Source organism: Crassostrea angulata, chromosome 6, assembly GCF_025612915.1.
Source record: "Crassostrea angulata isolate pt1a10 chromosome 6, ASM2561291v2, whole genome shotgun sequence".
Lineage (NCBI taxonomy): Eukaryota > Metazoa > Mollusca > Bivalvia > Ostreida > Ostreidae > Magallana > Magallana angulata.
Genome location: NC_069116.1, coordinates 29810454 through 29829156, shown reverse-complemented (window position 1 = coordinate 29829156; position 18703 = coordinate 29810454). Strand labels below are relative to the sequence as shown.

The window sequence follows — 18703 nt, the reverse complement described above, 5'->3', positions numbered from 1 at the left end:
TTTTTTATCATTTAATTTAATCAAAACCCATATATTATGAATTTTTTTATGTGGAAGTAATTAAAACTCACATTTTTACGATGGATAAAGATCTCCCTGTAAGTTATCGTATAAAAATGTGTATTTTTATAAAATCAGTATCATATCTTCTTAAATATGTATAAATAATAAAATAAATATACAAAAAGGTAAACTATAAATAGTCATTGATATCGTTTAATGCTCCGTTTTGGTTTCTCTCGAATTCGTTTGGGTTATTGCGTTCTTTTGTGTATTTTTAAGGTCCTTTCGGGTAAATCGATGCGCCCCTCAAAATTCGGTCGGGTTCGAAATCATACTGTGTTTACTGGGAAGCGTCAGAAATTTGATTTTGAAAACAAATTATTCAGAATTAGCAGCTCCTGAAACACGTGCAACATGGAATTCTTTGATGATATTTAAATAATACTTGTTATATATTATATTCTTCCCATTTATCAACTTGTCTGTGGATAGAAATTGTTAAAATCTCTTACAGCACCAACATCTCGGCCTTACAACATGTTCGAACTTGCAAATTACAGGTCTCTGGATTGATACACACATTGACGGGTTTTGTATATATCTTGCATAATGGCGTTTCACCAAAACCAATTGCAGTTTAATACAGGCGTACCAACATATACCGAAAATTTATCTTATCGCCACCACCGACCAGGAGCCATTGTCATAGAAAAGTCATCAGGACAACAAGCATTTCCAGCGTTCCCTTCTCGACAGAATGCCTCTTATGTTACTCGAGGTAATGATATTGGCAATAAAATTACTCAGTCAATTTTTAAAAAATGAAAATGCCAGTAACAATTTCACAGTTGCAGATATGTGTTATTTTTTTATAGAATAATTATTGTAGCGCAGTTCTCAGCCTTGCATGCGGACTGCACATTGCCAAGTTACAACACATTTAACATTTTAGTCCAAGTGAATATATGAAATCCTCCTATGCTCCTATAGTCAGTGAAAAAAAATTACTAAGTTATTTACATATCTACACACAGTCTATACATCACATAAGAAATAATCCACACAATTCACGTAAGAAACAATCCACATAAGAATATCTTGTACATGTATAAATCCCAAAGTGTCAACCTATTTGTTATCTACTGCTTCTACTACTCTCTCTAATACACTGCCTTCACTGCTCCAACTAGCTGATTTTGCCTACTTTTATAGGAAACTGTACCTCCTCAGTGTGGGGAGTGAAAATTATACCTCTTCAGCATGGGGAGGCAATACATAATATTAATAATCATTATTATTATTAACTGATTATCACTATAATTAAAAAATTAATCAGGGATCTCATATATAGATAAATAAGGCTAGCAGTAAGCATGGAAAATTAATAAGAAGTAGAGATAACACTTTATGATCCAAATATTAATTACCGGTTGTACTGAGAATAAATTTGCTACATTATCATTTGAATTAAACAATTTGAAAAATTATTGCAGAAGTTAACTCAAGTTCCTTGTCAAGTGATAGAATGGAAATGGCCATGAAGTTGGCCCAGAGAGACATTAAGAAACAAAGAGAACAAGAGAGAATGCAGGCGCTCCAGCCAAGGAGCAGATCTCCATCTCCAAAGTCCTCAAGAACTAGAGTGATACCAGGTCAGAAGTTCTGGAGCAAGAACCAACGAAGCAGGGATCCCAAACGAGAGAAGCGAGTTCTAACTGTGAGAGAGCATGACAGAAACCGACAACCACGGGAAGCCCGGACTCAGACCCCTCCTAGAGGACCTCGGCTCGGAGAAAGAGTACCTGATCCAAATTTTCCAGGTCAATATTTATTTTGACATACATGTACATGTATTACTTAATGTTCGTTGGATACTTCATCAGATATATAGGTACTTTTAAAATTGTTCCAATTGATAGTATAATTGGCATTTTAGTTTCTGATAACTTGTTTTGTTTTAAAGTATCCTCAAATTCTCCACCTTCAAAAGATACAGACCTCAAGATTTATCCAGTACGCAAGCTTCCCCCTAGTGATCAACCTGCCAAAGAGATAGAGAGGCTTCAGAGAGAGATGGAATCCTACCTACAGCAAATCCAGGTCATTGAGCAGAGAGCTCTTAGAGGTAAACAATCACAGTTAATTCTCTTTTGATATTTGAATACTAGACCAGTCTGCCATTGTTTTAAAGATTTACCAAAGTGTATAATATGTCACTGAATTTTATTTATTACATTTTACATGTATGTGAATCTATTTAATATTTATCATAATTGTACATTATCTTTTTCAATTATAAGTTAAATTTATGTTTTGATATAAAATATTATGTTTTGATATAAAATATCATGTTATTAAATGCATGGAAGCTTACAATTAGGTTTACTTGAAAAAAAGGAGGCTATAAATGTTTTACAATTTTCTTATTCAGAGCAATCTATGGATTTTCTACAACACATGTCCAAAAAGAGGAAGGGTTATCTCCCTGAAGAGGAAGACAGTGACCGGAAGCAGGCACGGAATGACGAGATTCAGACTCGCGCCGCTCGGCAGTTGTACGTTCTGCGTCAGCAGGTCCGTGAGGTACAGAGCCAGCTCATCAGAGGTGATGCTGACAAATTGAAGCACACCAAGAAGGTTAGTCCAATTACATTATTTGAACACAGTCAGATTTGGCCTTATGCTCTCTTATTGACAGATTTACCGGTATATTTATCCATTCCATTTCAAGTTGGAAAAGGAAATTGAGTTATTCCCCTTTTCAATTATGAGATGATTATTTTTTTGTGCAATATTTCTCTTTGAAAAATATTTGTTGCCAGTGAAATTCTAAATGAATGTTAATAAGTGAATTCGTGAGATGGATGTTAATAATAAATTACATAAATGGTACACATGATATCCTCTATCAGAAATGAAAAAAAAAATTCTTCAAATGGGTAATTCACTTCTTCATTTCGAAATTATTGAAAGCCCTGCATTACGAATATAAGAAATACATGTATTTTTGAATATGAACTATTAAGCACTGTGAATTTCTAATTAAAAGTGAGGAATGAATATACACGTTAAATTGAAACAAGCAACCCTCACAGATTTTAAAATCTCATTTTTTGGGTAGTTATGAACTAAATAAAAATTATATGAAAAGTTTGATGCTTTCTGTTTTACATTCCTGCATTGCAATTAGAAACAAAAAGACAGAATAGCAAATTTAATTACTCACAGAAAATAAGGTATCTACAATATATTTGTTGTTGACATTTACAGAGTCAGATCCTGGCCCGTTTGGCTGCGGCCCATCGCGGAGCGGTGAGGGCGATCCAGTCCTTCGTTAACAGCCTGCCGTTCACTGACCTACACCGGGGACTCCCGGCCAGCTACCAGGAGCTCGCCCTCCTGATCAGACAGATGTCACTGCTCAGTACTCAGCTCAATGCCGAGGACAAGTCCAGTGTCCACCAGGATCTGCTGTCCATGCTCGACAGAGTGGATGTGAGTAGTGAAATACTTGATAGGAACTGTAAAATTGTTTGTATTTTTTTATTGTATGATATGTGATAATGTTATTTTATTAGTTGGAAGCTGCTCATATGTGTTTTTATGAGGAGATAAGATCGATACATATTTTGTTTTATCAACCAGATTAGAAATATCTTTCTAAAAGCAGAAGGAATTTGATTTGAAAAGATTTAAAGTGAGATGATTATGATTGCAAATACAACTGTAATATAAACAAAGATATCAGCACGTAGAAGATAATTGCAATATTTCAGTCTAGCTGTGTAGCATCTTTGGTTTTGTTTTATTTGATAGGATCTGAACAAGGCATGGTGCTCAGAAATCCAGATAGCTGCCTCTGCCAAATCTGACAGTGTGGCTCGCCAGAAATCTCCTTCCAGACCCCCATTTGAAGTCCCCAAGGCTGTCAAACAAACGAAGCCAGCATTTGTGTCATACAAGGGCAAAGAAAATCGAGCGAGTAAAGGTATCAGCTTTCTAGCAGCGCATTTTATTCAAAATGCCTGTATACATGTGCAACATATAGTTCAGTGTACATGTGAAATAAGAGTGCAATAGGAGGAGAAGTTTCGATTTAGTTGAAAGGAACTCTTTCATAATTTTTATTTGATCTGGGTTTTTTTTCATAGGAGTGCTGATAGCAAGAAAACCATCTAAGGTGACAAAGAAAGCTCCATCAGGTAACAGATTATATAAGATGCTTATAAAAGTTTGGAGCATCTATTTTAGTGTTCATTGATATGTCATGCTTAGCAGTAACTAATTTGATGTTGTGTCCTCCAAGAGAGAGAGAGAGAGAGAGAGAGAGAGAGAGAGAGAGAGAGAGAGAGAGAGAGAGAACATAAGTGTTTGACATCCATAGACCATTATTTTTGTAGGGAGAAACCTTACTCCGGAGAGAAGGGCTACCCTCCAAGCAGGTATAGCAGCTTTGATGCAGGGCGAAAAACAGAGAGGGGGATCTGGATTTATGCAGGAAGGTAAACAAACCAGCAGTGTTGGACTGGCCTGGGATATTCCAATGGGCAAACCACAGGCAGCCCAGAAAAAGAGTCTGATCATCCCTGGAAAATTACAGGTAGACTTACTATATCAGGTAATATTAGATGAAAGAATCCTTTTTGTATTGTTAATTTTATACAAACTTATTTTGAACATTACTGAACCAATTAAAAAAAATATACTCATATAGATGTAAAAACAGCGAGAAGTTGGTACTTCCAGCTCACTTTGACTTACATGTATCTATGTTATTCATGCTCAATGTTCAAGATAGAAAAGGTTGACTGTAATTTTAATTGGAAAGAAGGCCATGTTTTCGTAGATTTTAAACCTTTTATGCAAATATTAATTTGATTCAGTTTTTGCAGGCAAAGCGAGATAAAGCTCAGAAGCCAGTGGTTAAGTCTGTACCAGAAACGCACTACGCTGATCCCACCGTGGCTTCACAGCTAAAAGTGTCCACCCCTTACTACCAAGGCACGGTCCTAGAGAGGTCATTCTCAGCCCCTCCATCACCTAGGTAAAATTTATTACTGTAGATTCTTAATTAAACACGAGGAATTAATATTCGCGTAAAATTGTGAGAAGCACACCTCACGGAATTTAAAATCTTGCTTTTATTTTTCAGACATGTAAAAACTAAATGAAACTATGCTAACGATTCGGTGTTCGTTATTTTATATTCTTGCGATTTGATGCAAATCGGTTGAATTGCGGAATTAAGTACTCGCGTAAAATAAGGAATCTACAGTACATGTATATCTTTTGTGTTATTTATAATGATATTTATAATTTCTCATTTGAGTTTTACATTCCTAGATGTGGAATACTGAAAGCAATCTTTTATCTCAACTGTCACGCTCAGGAACCAGTTTATTACTGGGAAATTGCATAATAAAAAGTTGTTGCAAATAAGATTGGTTTATAGTATATTGCTGTATGTGAATGAACTTGTTCTTAGGGGAAACAAAGTCAGTCCAGACAGTCTTTTATATGGAGCCTGGAAACCAGGCGGTAAAACTCCGACCAATCGGAGAACCAGATCACAAAGTCCGCAGAGTGCACGGCGCAATATCCTCTCACAGGACATGGATGAAAGCATCGTACAGTGAGTAAAGGGCAATTCTTGATGACGAATTTTATTCTATTATTTTCGATATTTTAATACATATATGATGAACGGTTTGTAACTTGTTCCTGTTTTCTCTGTTATTTAGAAACCTGTATATTGGATCATTCGCTAGTCCAAACCAGGTGAGCTAAAACTCCAAATAAATTTTTTCAACACATTTATTAAGCCATAAATACATGTACATGCAAATTTAATTTAACTGATACATGTTTAAGGTTCAAAAGAGATTGAAGTTAAATGGCTGTTAGACAGGAGAGATAACTTTTAATTGGTCTCCTTTGCCAAATGTTAACGGACTGCCAAAATTTTTACTGCATAGTATGCTGAAGTGTGCATTTCAAAGTTTGACAATGAAGATTTCTTTTGAAAAGTCATTATAAAAATAAGTGTAAATATGGTCGATGAACATTAATTTTAAGCAGACTCTATCTCTGGGATACATTCTTGTTATTATTACAACTTACAGTCCATGACAGAGTTACAGAACAGAGGGAGATCTCCCACAAGACAGAGGTAAGGCTATAGATACTCTGCTATAAAATCACTATATTGTATGATAAGTGTTTAAGGTATAAATAAAAGATGTAAAGATAAGAATAGATAAAAGAATGGCATCTAAATTCCAGAAAATTTAAATAGCTCAACCTCTACATGTATAAATGTATTTGTAAAATAAGTTTTGCTTGTAATTCATTAGCAGGAGACAGTTCAGTAGGTCTCCAGAGGGATTGGTCAACGAGGCAGAGATGGCGATCAGGATGAGGTTGAAGCCACTGCTAGAAAAGGCCGAGGTTAGAATGAAGACTTATTTCTGTACTTACATAAAGATTTATCAATTAGTATAATAAGGGAAGAACTTTTCAGTGAATCTACATTTACAGTGTAAAAATTAATTAGTTCCATGTCTAGGAGTAGGCCGCCTGGTTCTGTGTCTAGGAGTAGGCTGCAGTCAAATATATCACTTAAAATGATAAGACTTCAATAATCATAGACTATCTCTTCTTTGTGGGGGAGAAATTCGATATGATTAGAGGGTGGTAAAGTTGCACTGATCTTAGAAGAGCTATTGTTTAAAAGGCAAAAATTTTTATTTCAAAGAAAATGGCAGCGAGACAGGAGCGGTTACTGGCAGCTAAGGATGTCTCTGTCAGACAGAAGTTTGCAGACAAAGCCTACAACAATGTGAGTTTGTATTCCATCCATACTTTGTTTTTTACCCTTGTGTATAATTAGTTAAATATTCATTAATTTCGTAAAACTCATTTTAAAAAAATTTATAATAATTATGAAAAACACTAATGTGATTCATAATTTTTAAGGTCAGTAATCATTAGTAAAATTATGTACATCAGTTACAGAATTAATTATGTTATGAAATTTGTTCAACTTTTAGAAATTACTTTTCAGGACATTTTTGCTTTGTAAAACATGGGGAAATTGTTTGTCTCTCATATATTATTTTATTAATTTAACCCATATCTTTCAGTATATCATATCTGCCCTTTTCAATTTAAATCAACTTTTACATTTTATATTATCTACATGTTATCATTTTAAAAAATGCAATTTTGATTTACTCCTTGGTACTGCATCTTTTAAATGTAGATGTTGTTTTGTTTGTTTCCTTAAGAAATTGCAGCACACTCAAAAAATATACAAGACTGGATATAAATCTCTTTGTGTTCCCAGGTTGAGGCTAATGGAGACATTTTGGCAGAGATGATTTTGGATGACATCATACGAGACACTGCTGCCGAGATGGAGAATCTCGAGATGATGGAGCGAGCCGAGCGCGAGGCCATCAGGTTGCAGGACAACCCGACCCTGGAGAATGTGTTCCAGAGGCTCGAACAAATGGAGGTCTGTAGTCATCACTCAGGGGCTCAGAATTCATTCTTTTGTAGACTTTTGTATAATCCTTCCTGGAGCTATCAAATTGATAGAAACTGAACTTGAGGGATGTTTTTACTCTCAAATTTGTTATATATTAATATTTAAATTACATCGAATTTCACGTTTATTGATGTTTTGCTTTGTTAAACTGGACTTTCTGTCAGCTTTTATTTCAATATTCCAAGTTTTCTGTTTTCTTCATAAAATTAACTTTGTGAAATTCATTATGTGCCTCGTTGAGAAATATGAAGGATAAATTTTTTAATAATCAAATTATTCTTTACAAAAAAAAAAATACTGGTATGTTGAAAAACACATCTGTCAAAAAAGTTACTTGTTTTTAAGCAAAGCGTTTTATCTTGATAGCAAGAACAATTTGAAATCCGAAGACGTTGGGCCACTCTGGAGTTTGAAGAAGCAGGATCAAATCTTAGATCCAGAAGACAACCAGGTTTGTAAAATTCAGAAAAGTTTTGTAAATTTTATCTCGATCATTAATTAATCTATAATACATGTAGTTTGTTAATTGTAAAAAAGTAATTGGAAATACTTTTATTTTAAGCCTCATCTCAAGCCTCAAGACCAAACCCCCCAGTTGCTATAGAAATTACCAGGAACAGTGGACCAAGTATAATGGGCCAAAAGAACTTGTATGTATTACTTACTTTACATCTTAGACCTTTGCTGCATTTGACAAAAGAACTCTTGATCAAGTCATAAATATTTACTTTAAAATGAATCCTTCTGGCACATGTGCATAATAATGAGTAATTTATTCATATACCTTTTTCAATGTCGTTATGTTTTGCTCGCATCAAGGACAAATTTATTAGTTTATGAATGATGACTATTTTATGAGCAATTCTTAAATTGGTTTCAAGTCATCAGTTCTTATGTAAAATGCACCATTGCGTTCTAATGATTTATTTTCAAGATCAAGTTTGGCATATTTTCATTATGATGATTGTCTATATTCAGATATCAACAAGAACACGTGGAAGACCAGCCTATCATATTTACTAAATTCAAACCGGAGCCCAAATTTGCGGAGAGTCGTGTTGTCCAGGAGGAGGAGGGAGCCCGTAATGAACGGGACCACAGTAAACCTGTGGAGTTGACTCTCGCCAAAAACGTGGTGGAAAATATCCACAATTATGTGGAGAAATATGAAAGGCATTTGAGGAAAACCTCCCATCAGATCCAAGGGAAGTTTGATCCATGGAGATTAGTGGAAGAGTAAGTAACAAACCCAACATTGTGTAGTACATGTAATATTATCAATTTATTTTTGCACAAGGAATATTTTGCCAATTCATAAAAACATAAAGTGCTTGGAAAGTTATTGCATTATTCATGTAACTTTTACATGTAACTTACAGTTAAGCAGTGTAATAAATTATACACTGTGACAAAGCAAATTTGGCGATTTTAAATTTTGACATTAATTCTCACCCCCTACCAAAACTATTCAAATGCTACTTTGTTCACCAATGTACAATTTCATTGCGTCAATCAATTCAAATGATATGAATTTCCTTTGTAGGTAGAAAAGAATTACTTACCTGCATTTTATATTCATTTAACTGTAGGGTTTCTGATCAAGTATTCGAAGAATGTTTGAGGGAGGTTGCTGATGAATTGGAAGACATCAACGAAGCTGTGGTCAACCAGGTCTGCAAGTCAGAGTTTATGATCAACAGCACCCTTAACAGCACCCAGACCTCCCCGGGCCTCACCCCCGGGGGCTCTCTCCCCCACAGCCCGGTCCATTCCCCTGGTGGGTACACACCAATTCCGTCCCCTGATGCAGCAGTCAAGATGGTGGCTTTCAGTGAAAAAGACGACCTAGTCTCTGCTTCTCCAGATGAGTTAACAATATCTGATGAAGTTACTGAAGAGGGTGATTACAAGGAGGACACTGATGAAGAAGAGGAGAGTGAGGAGTATGAAGATGATTATGAAGAAGAGGACGATGATTAAATCATATGATTGTAGATTACAAGATTATAGTTTTTAATACTTTTAATTCGGCTGGTAAGATGGATAGGTGTCAGCTTGTGTATAAAAGGTAAAATCTAACCATTTATGAATTTCTATACATTGATACACACCGAGTTATATTTTTTCTCCTTAATGAGGCCTTCCTGTGTATTCATGGTATATGTAGTTTGCAGAAATCTTTTACGTGTACTTGGCTAGTAGATTTTGTAAAAGGTACACCAATGAAATCAATGCAAAAAAAATCATGTCGAAAAGGTTTACACATTACTTTAATATTTAGAATTGTATAAAATATATTTATTTCTCTTCTTGGTATGTTCCTGTGAATTCAAATGATATCAGAATGCAAAGTCTTTGCTAAATGTCTGTGATATTTTGTTAATATTGCCATAGGTCATTGAAGAATAAAAACAAATTACATTTTCTTGTGTGTTCATGTAATGATCGTATGAATGTAAAATGGGGCCTCTTATTGGTAGCATCTGATAGATATGCAAACAGTTTGAAACACGAGGTAGAGCGGTTTTAACACGAGCTTGGTCAGTGCACAGCTGATATCCGATTTGATGAAGGCGGTATCTACTTCTGGTGAACTCGTTGGCTAATAAAAATAAAAACATTGAACGCAATGACACTCGTCCGACTTCATCCAGGGATGTATATTTCGCTGAAACAGCCTCAATTTTACACAGCAGAGCAACTTTCCGGTTTCGACAGTCTATGAATATTAATGAGGTTCTCTTAGCGGATTAGAAGAACGGATGTCTACATTCAAGAGGTTTTTTACGAGCAAAATAGATGGTAACATTTCACCGAAAAACTAAGCTCTTGTTAAAACGGTTCTAATAAGGGGTCACCTTCCAAATTCGAACAATTACTGCCTGTTACGCTTCTCACAGACCATTGATAGACATATAGCTGTAGAAAAATTCTGTGCTGGTGTTATAAAGAATATTTCTATCTATCTTTCAATATGCGGGTTTTTTTTTTCATTCGAGAGCGCGATATATAGTCGCAAGTTCCCAAGTTTTTTTCTGGGTAAAGAATCTTGGGGAATAAGCCGAGGCAAAAAACCACATAGGTCCATTAAAAAAACTTACATTTTTTTTTTCTAAGAAATTTCACTTTTGTTACATTTATTAAACATATGTAATCATATACATTCAGTGCTGCCATAACCCACAAAAAGTAACTTCACATTTAATTGTTATTAAGACAACAAAATAGTTATATGCTAATTTGGCAACAAAATGATATAGAAATCGGATGTTCAAATTATATTTTTTCATAGAGTGGGTCATCGTACCATTTTTTAAAGAACGAATATTGATAACACATATTAACGTCTATCTTATTCGATTTTCCAAAGAATGGCACGAAAACCCACTCTATGGTAAAAAGTAAGTTTTCTTCTTTTAATTTTTAAGAGTGGTCTTTAAATGGCTAAGTCCAGTTGTTTGCGTTATACTGATAACAATAGAATCAGCTATATTATACCTTCTAGCCAAGCGAATCGGTGGTGTAGTGGTTAGCGAGGATTTCTTTGAACAAATGTTACTGTAAAAGTGGGTGTTCGAATCGTACGCGTTTTGGGGTTTTTTTTGTTTATCTTTTTGTTTACATTGTTAAAATTTAATTTTCTTTTTATACTTTATAATATACATTGTTAAAATGTATTTTTCTTTTCTTAAGAATAACTTGAAATTATTTGATATGCGTTTTCTACTACTTTTATAAAATATGAAATGTATGTTATTCTCTTTAAGATTGCACGATTTCATATTGTAAACAGATGGTTGTTGTGCATGCAAGAAACTATTAAATGGCAAGATAAAACGTTCCATCTCTGAATCCCTGAGAGTCTTGTTAACACAACAGGGACATACACTGGACAAAAGCATGTAATTGTGCTCAAAATGCAGAATACAAGCTAAGTCAAACGTACAGTGTGCGCCTAATGAAAATTCAACGATTAACTAGGCATGTATTTCACTTCCAATTGTATGGGCAGGAAAATCACATTACAAATGCGTGTTTTGTTGTGAAAGAAAAAGTATAGTAGTTGTACCAGAAGACACATAGACCACTCGGACCAATGACCAACACAAAGTATGACCAGTGACGAAAAACAAGTCCCCTTGTTATACGTTAGTGGTTTGACTACCGCTGTCTTCCGTGTGGTATATATCATAGGCGTCGGAACCGGGGATGGGGGGTGGGGGGCGCTAACTTAGCTAAGTCTAGCCCCCCCCCTTTCAATTTGATTCCGACGCCACTCATTTTTGTTGTTGAAAAACTTGCTATAGATACCTACAAAAGGTGTTACCTAAATTCCGGAAAAAATCGACTACTACAAATGGTGGAATCGACTCCCCTGCTTTAGCAGGTCTAGGCAACCTCCGTTTTTGGAGGATAGCTCAATTTCAAGATGGCTGCTGATTTTTACCATATATGGAAAGTCACTTTGCATTGTGGGTGAAATTATCCTCCATTTTTGGAGGATAGCATGGGTATATTTCAAAGGCTCCGTGCATATCTTTAATGAAAAAATGCAAGCACCAGACCATATGGGAAATAAAGTTAAGGAAATAAACTAATGATTGTATGCGGCGATTTGAAATTCTATGTATAGTATTTTCACAATATGCTTTGAAAGTGTGTACTTCCTGTGTTCAGTTTTACAAATGACATAGACTATTTACATCTGTTTCATTTAATAAAAATCACAAAATAGTGATGTTTATTCCTCATTAAAACATTAATGAGTTCATTCACGTTTAGAGACACATAATAGATATCTTGATCTGCTATATTGTATATGTACAAAGTAAATGTTTGCATATACCTTAGGAACTTTGTAGCTCTTATTCTAATTAATTCACAGGTTATTAAGTATCATTTAAATTTAATCCTTTCACACAAAAAGACATTGTTAAATTTTATTAATCAAAATGATACCATTTATAGATATCAATTATCCTGAATATTGAAAAAAATGTGAGAGTCTTCACATAAAATATTTTTCTTTAAAATCAGCCCTGCAATTATTTAAACTTAAATATTTATGAAATATTATCAATAAATATAATTATTAATAGCTAAATAAGGTGATATTTTTATTGTCTAATAATTATATTTTATTCATAGTTAACTCCCTTTGTAAAAACAGAGTTAATTGCCCTTCATCTGAAAAGATCCACCAGGGGGCGCAAACATCTATCCTCCAATTTTGGAGGATACAATCTATCCTCCAAAAACGGAGGTTGCCTAGACCTGTTTAGGGGTTGTATATGATGACTGAGGTAAATTAGTAAATAAAATATTTTTAGAAAGTAATCAACATTTTTGTATTTAAACTCTTTAAATGAGTACGTGATTGTCATTTCAAATTTGCCAGTTTAAAGTATATGTAAATACAATAAAATTTAAGCACCGTTACGCCTTTTTGCGTGGACCCTGAGGTCCACGCAGAAAATATATAAGTGAGGTTAAACCGGATGCTATGGGGAAAATTCAGCCTGCGCATGATCTAGCCTGGTTCCTGTGCGTAGTGGGTAGCTCAGGGAACCAGGCTAGCACACGTTTATCTGAATCGGGATCCGGATTCCGTGCCATATGCACACATAAGTTCAAAGGCGCTGTAATTGTAAAGTTGTCGGTAAACAGTACAGAAACAAAGTATTCCTTTTAAAGAAATGATTGGCATGTGATATGAACTATCAATATTATGAGATAAGTTAATGTTATGCTGAAACTACAACATGCATCAAATAGCATAATTTGCAATGTTTTGTTGTTTTCCGAATACACATGTAACTTAACTTTACTTTTATAGTAGGCGAGGCTAGAGAACTTCCCGATTAAATTTTTTTAAGCATTTAAGTATGATTGAATAATTATGTCACTGTATAAAAGTTTAAATCTCAAGAAAAATGCATCAAAATATGAAATTTTTAATTTACACAAAGCTGTCACTGCATAGTTAACAAAGTAGTGCGAATCGTAATGTGTGCGCAAATAGTAGAATTCACCGAATGCCTGATACTATGCATGCAAACTTCATTCATAGATAGATCATAATTATTTTAGAAGTATGAACCCTTAAAATTCTGAGATCAAAAGTCAGGGCTATACATACATGTATACGTAATACAACGTACAAAGAAGGTGTTGCAGTTCCTATGCTAATTTTCCCTAAAGGTGTTGCAGATAGAATAGAAAAATCAAAGTTAAAAAATTCGATGTAAATTTTTTTTCCATACAACGTTGTACATAAAGCAGTGTAGAATTTTATTTGGGAAGTTTGTACTAACTTATTTAAGACCATGAAATAAATTTAAAAATGGATATACAGACAAATATGGCAGAATTCATGCTATATAAAAGGGGAATCCTCATCAGTGTGAAAAAATGCCTCCTTGAAACAAAACTAATTTAATCTTAACGTTTAGAGTAAGACAATTTCTTGAAATCTGCCATTTCCGATTTTTGTTTCAAAGAGGCATATTTTTAATAAATCTGACTTTTGGAAAAAATCATTAATACCTTTGAAGTCTAAAAACGACGTATTAAATTTTCCATACTTAATTTATGTCTAGATTAGTCGAGTGGTAACGCAGTTAGAATAGACTATTATCGTGTCTTCTATTTTTGACTGGGTTCGAATCCCGAAAAAGTTCGATTTTTTTTTTTTATAATCGCATGGAAAGGTAATGTATAGAGATAATTTAAGAATGTCAGAATAAAGTTCTTTAAACTCTTGATAATGTAATATCGTGCATGCCTGCTTATATATTTTTCTAACATTACTGTCCCCGTTATTGAAGTCCCCGTTATTAACTTGAAAAACATTTTCTTCTGAACAAGAGAGTTTAAAGCATTGTACTTAGTATGCATCAATGTAGAAAGTAGATTTTCCATCCTTTATATGAAATAACGGGTGTGCTGATTTTAGATACCATAGAAACATTGAAACATATGATGATTATAATTACAACTCTGACGGATTTGAGGAGCCAGAATAAGATTTATTCATGTATCTCAAGTATGATATTTTAAACACGCTGGACAGTAGATATAAAATTGAAATATGTTAACATTCGAATACAGAAAACATGTATATGGTTATCTTTCTGACTGTATTTGGTGGCTGCCGTGTTCGATAGAAATGCGCGTAAAATGTTTGTTTGTTTCGCCTCCGTACGGAACATACTCGCTATGTAAATATAGTCGTCTACGTAATGTGTCTATATTTAGATGTGGCTCTCAAGCGATACGGATATTTAACAGTGTTTAAAGGTCCTTTCCACGTTAGGGAATAGTCCCATTGTTTTGCAACACCTTCTTTAGTGGTTAAAAGCAGAGGGCTAGAGTCGGTGGAATCTCTGATAATCTTAAGACATTCACGTTTTCGTTGGAAACACATGCAAATGGTCCACGTATTGTAGTCCTTTTTTAAAGGACAGCAACTTGTTGGACATTTTCATTACCGTCTTCCTTGGAAGACGGTATAAAGAGTTGAAATAATTTACTGTCTCCGGGTTGTGCACTTCCTTTCCTTTGTGATTGGTTGAAAATACATGATGTGAAAATTTACATTTGTTTCATTGGTTGAAATACATGTACTGTTCGGCGCAAGGGAGATAATTTTCTGATGATCTTTTTCACGTACGACTTAACAAATTTCGTAGATTTCAAATCTTAAAAAGTGAGAAAACGAAAAAGCAATACAAATTGCTATGAATGAAATTCAGCCTTTGGTTTTCAGGTCCAACTAGTTGAAAGTAACATTCTGTAAAATCTATTGAAATTATTTGGTTTTTTTTAGCATTGTTTATTCAAATATTTATACAAAAATGTAAAATAAAATTGATGCAGTATGCCTAAGTATCGGTAAAGTTATTTGCACCTTAGATAGATAAATGCAGTGGTATAACTTTGATTTTATCAAAATAATACAAGTCTACGACTCTACCTAAGATCTCTTTCACCCTATAGTCGATCTCAACTTACAAGCTCGGGTACGCAGTTCTCAATTTTAGACACGCAGGCTTAAACGACACATGACACAAAAATGTTTGGATAAATCCACTCGCCATGCTATGTAGAGGAAGGTGACATTTATAAACTGTCTTTGATAACCAAGTGCTGTTAAGGGTTTGATCTAAAAACGGTAAGCTTTTTTTAAAAAATCTAAACTTGTTTGGACAATACAGTCCACCGTTTAAATGCCCAGTTAACTAGTACGTTTATTACTTCTTATAAGAGGTATGAGAAGGTCGTGGGCATTTGCAACGGCTTATTCCCCCAGATTCTTTATCAGAAGAAGAGCGGTTTGTGGATACAGTCGCTGGTTTCAAATAGTAGGCTTATGTACTGTAAACAATACCAATGCTATCGTAAAAGAATAGTAAATAAGCCTACTGTTAGTATAAAAAAGCGCCTGCATGTGACTTTAGAGGATGAAACAGGAGACTGAGGGCGCACGTGATGCGCTTGGCTCCAGACTATGACATGGCACCACGTCACCGAATCCTATCGTACTGAGGGTGATGAAACAGAAGTAACCCACCGTCAGGGGGTCCCAGGACTCCCGGAGGCTGAACAGGGCAGTCCCAAGGAAAATGTAGGCAATAACAACCATTTGGCTGTTATCTGTCTCGATCGGTTTTAATAACTTGCTGGATTTACCACAAAACATTTCTTTTTTTCTTAAACTCAATAAACCAGAGATGTCTTTTTAAAACCTGTCTGCGCTCTGGAGTTTTTATGCATTTCTATATGAAAGAGATGATGAACACCTGACCCAAATCGTTAGAGAGATTCCGATGAAGGCATACTTTGTCGTTACTAATTGGCCCATTGTGGTCTTAGGCGAAATGTTTCATATCCTAAAATACCACCATGCGAAATTAATATTACATGCAGATCATTATACTTTGAACAAAATTACATTGTCAAATAAAAAGTGTCAATGTACTTCACATGCATGATAGTTTTGCTACTCTTAGTACATAGTTCCCCGATATTAGATGAAGTATCGCATAATCTCAATTGATAGCTATGGCCCAGAAAATTTTCACCTCACATGAATGTTTGATAAGTATTTTTGTTATTAAGCCTAAAGGAAATGTCCTGACGTTGACATAATGTCGTCCAACCACCAGATATTGTACATGCAACTTCATACATTACCGAGTGGATCACTACTGCATTACATGATATGAATAATGAACATGTTATACACATTACTGTCCAATTTTGATAGAACGATCCATTTGGCAGTGAGTATATGAATCTATATATAGCTACATTAAATTAAAACTATTTAGTACAAGAACTTAATTTAGATTATGTTTACTCTGAATAAGAAAAAATCCACTGATGATAATGAAATACCACCTTTTGCATGTCAATAAGGAGACCTTTGATTGTAGAAGTAGTTTTTACTTCCAAAAACAGGTCAATGGCGCACTTTTTGAGTTGATAGGCCTGCTCCATTGGTTTTTTTTTTTTAGATGTAAGAGTATACGGTTGAGATTTTCCAAGTTGTGAAAATATCACAAATAATTAAACGTTTAAAAAAAAATGAAATACAGTTAATGAATGGCAGTGGCACTAAATATAAATGTTTCAGTCCGAATTTCCTCTATCATTTTTTAAATTTTGCCAATAATTATCCGAATTCAATTTTTAAAAAATTGAATGATGATGATACAAAACATGATTATAGAGTAAAACTACTCATATATACGTTATTCTGCTGGCATAATTTAATATTTAAAAAGAGATGGTCACCATGGAGTTGTCTCTTTCCTGTATAAATATTTAATCAACACAATGATAATTAATGTAGCTTTTAATTTTCTTCTTTTTCTTGAGATAATTTGTATTGTGTGTATCTGTATATGTAGGTGTATACCAATACAGTGTACCAACTTACTGTGTGTGAGAGCCTGTTCGTGAGAAAGTGGTGTTTTGTCTGAAAAAAAAAATCGCTTACATAAATAGTAGACACACAGACCAACGTTTTCATTTTAATACAGAAAAAACCCATTTTTTTTTACAAAGGGTATCACATTTATCTTAATAGCTGATCTCCCCACAGTAACAATCAACGACATCTCCCGCTCAACAAATGACGTAATATGACATCCAATTACTTGTCAATTACTCAAATTGAGCCGTCTGATATCAACGAGAAAGAGAAAGAGAGAGGGTAATACAAACATTGATATAGGCCCAATAGCAGAATGGAACTGTGTCATCACTTTGTACTTTATTATCTTTGTAATTCTCAAGGGAGACATTGCATGCAATTCTAGCTCCATTTGCTCCGATTTCCGAAGCTGGCGATCCCAGTATTTTTTTCCTACCCAAATTCTACTTAGAAAGTTTATTATTGTTCCAGTAGTTATGCGCTTTTGATCGAATAGTTTACTTGTCAAAATGTCTAAAATTGGAACGTAAAACGGAAAGACACACGGTAAAGGAGTGATGCTCAAACTCAAAACGTCTTCGTCATGAATGAATGTTCACCGCAGTAACTCTGTTCAACAGTAACTGTCTGTATTTTTATACAATAAGTTTTGTTTCATTTCAATTTAACCTAACGCTCTTCACAACCAGTTGCTTTGTTTGATTCGCGAATTAAACCTTTTTGCATGCTAAATTAATCATAACATCAAAGAATGCCTTTGCTCGCCTTTTTTTACATTGAAAAATGTGCTCAGCTTCTAGGGGACGCAGCCCCACCCCCACCCCACCCCAAAGACCTCTGCTTACCAATATTTTGACCTTATATAGCTTCGAATTCGCCACTGTCATATGACAAAAAACTGTTCATCCTTTTTGAAACTCTTTATCTTTTGTGAAACCATTTCGTAATTATCTGGGATTTCCCTCTTTCAATTCAACCCGTTTGTACTTCAATAAACAAATGTAGTTCTACACGAGGCGGCTGCTTACGGCGACAGAGATGGAATCTCTTTAATCGTTTTTCTAGACAACACACTATAGAGAAATGTTCCACTTAGCGAAGGAATGAAAATGAAAAACAAAACCATAACACCCCCCCCCCCCCCCAAAAAAAAACCCAAAAACAAAAAAAACCAACATCAACAACAAAATAAAAAAAACAACAAACATACT

The 18703-nt window shown here is 34.5% G+C and overlaps 1 protein-coding gene across 2 annotated transcripts; it reads left to right on the top strand.

Annotated features, from left to right (window-relative positions):
- Positions 1 to 325: 325 nt before the first annotated feature.
- LOC128189816 (protein moonraker-like) lies at positions 326 to 9977 on the top strand. 2 transcript variants are annotated; one of them, XM_052861584.1, is made up of 19 exons: positions 326 to 781; positions 1497 to 1823; positions 1967 to 2128; positions 2435 to 2640; positions 3274 to 3498; positions 3820 to 3991; positions 4155 to 4205; positions 4404 to 4603; positions 4896 to 5047; positions 5489 to 5635; positions 5745 to 5781; positions 6126 to 6172; positions 6360 to 6450; positions 6758 to 6841; positions 7349 to 7519; positions 7919 to 8003; positions 8115 to 8202; positions 8531 to 8788; positions 9142 to 9977. In XM_052861584.1, the coding sequence occupies exons 1-19, from the start codon at positions 613 to 615 to the stop codon at positions 9530 to 9532; spliced, it is 3063 nt and encodes a 1020-aa protein (XP_052717544.1). In that variant the 5' UTR covers positions 326 to 612; the 3' UTR covers positions 9533 to 9977. The 2 variants fall into 2 exon arrangements, with proteins under 2 accessions (XP_052717544.1, XP_052717543.1); XM_052861583.1 differs by having other exon boundaries at positions 6357 to 6450.
- The last annotated feature ends 8726 nt before the right edge of the window (positions 9978 to 18703 follow it).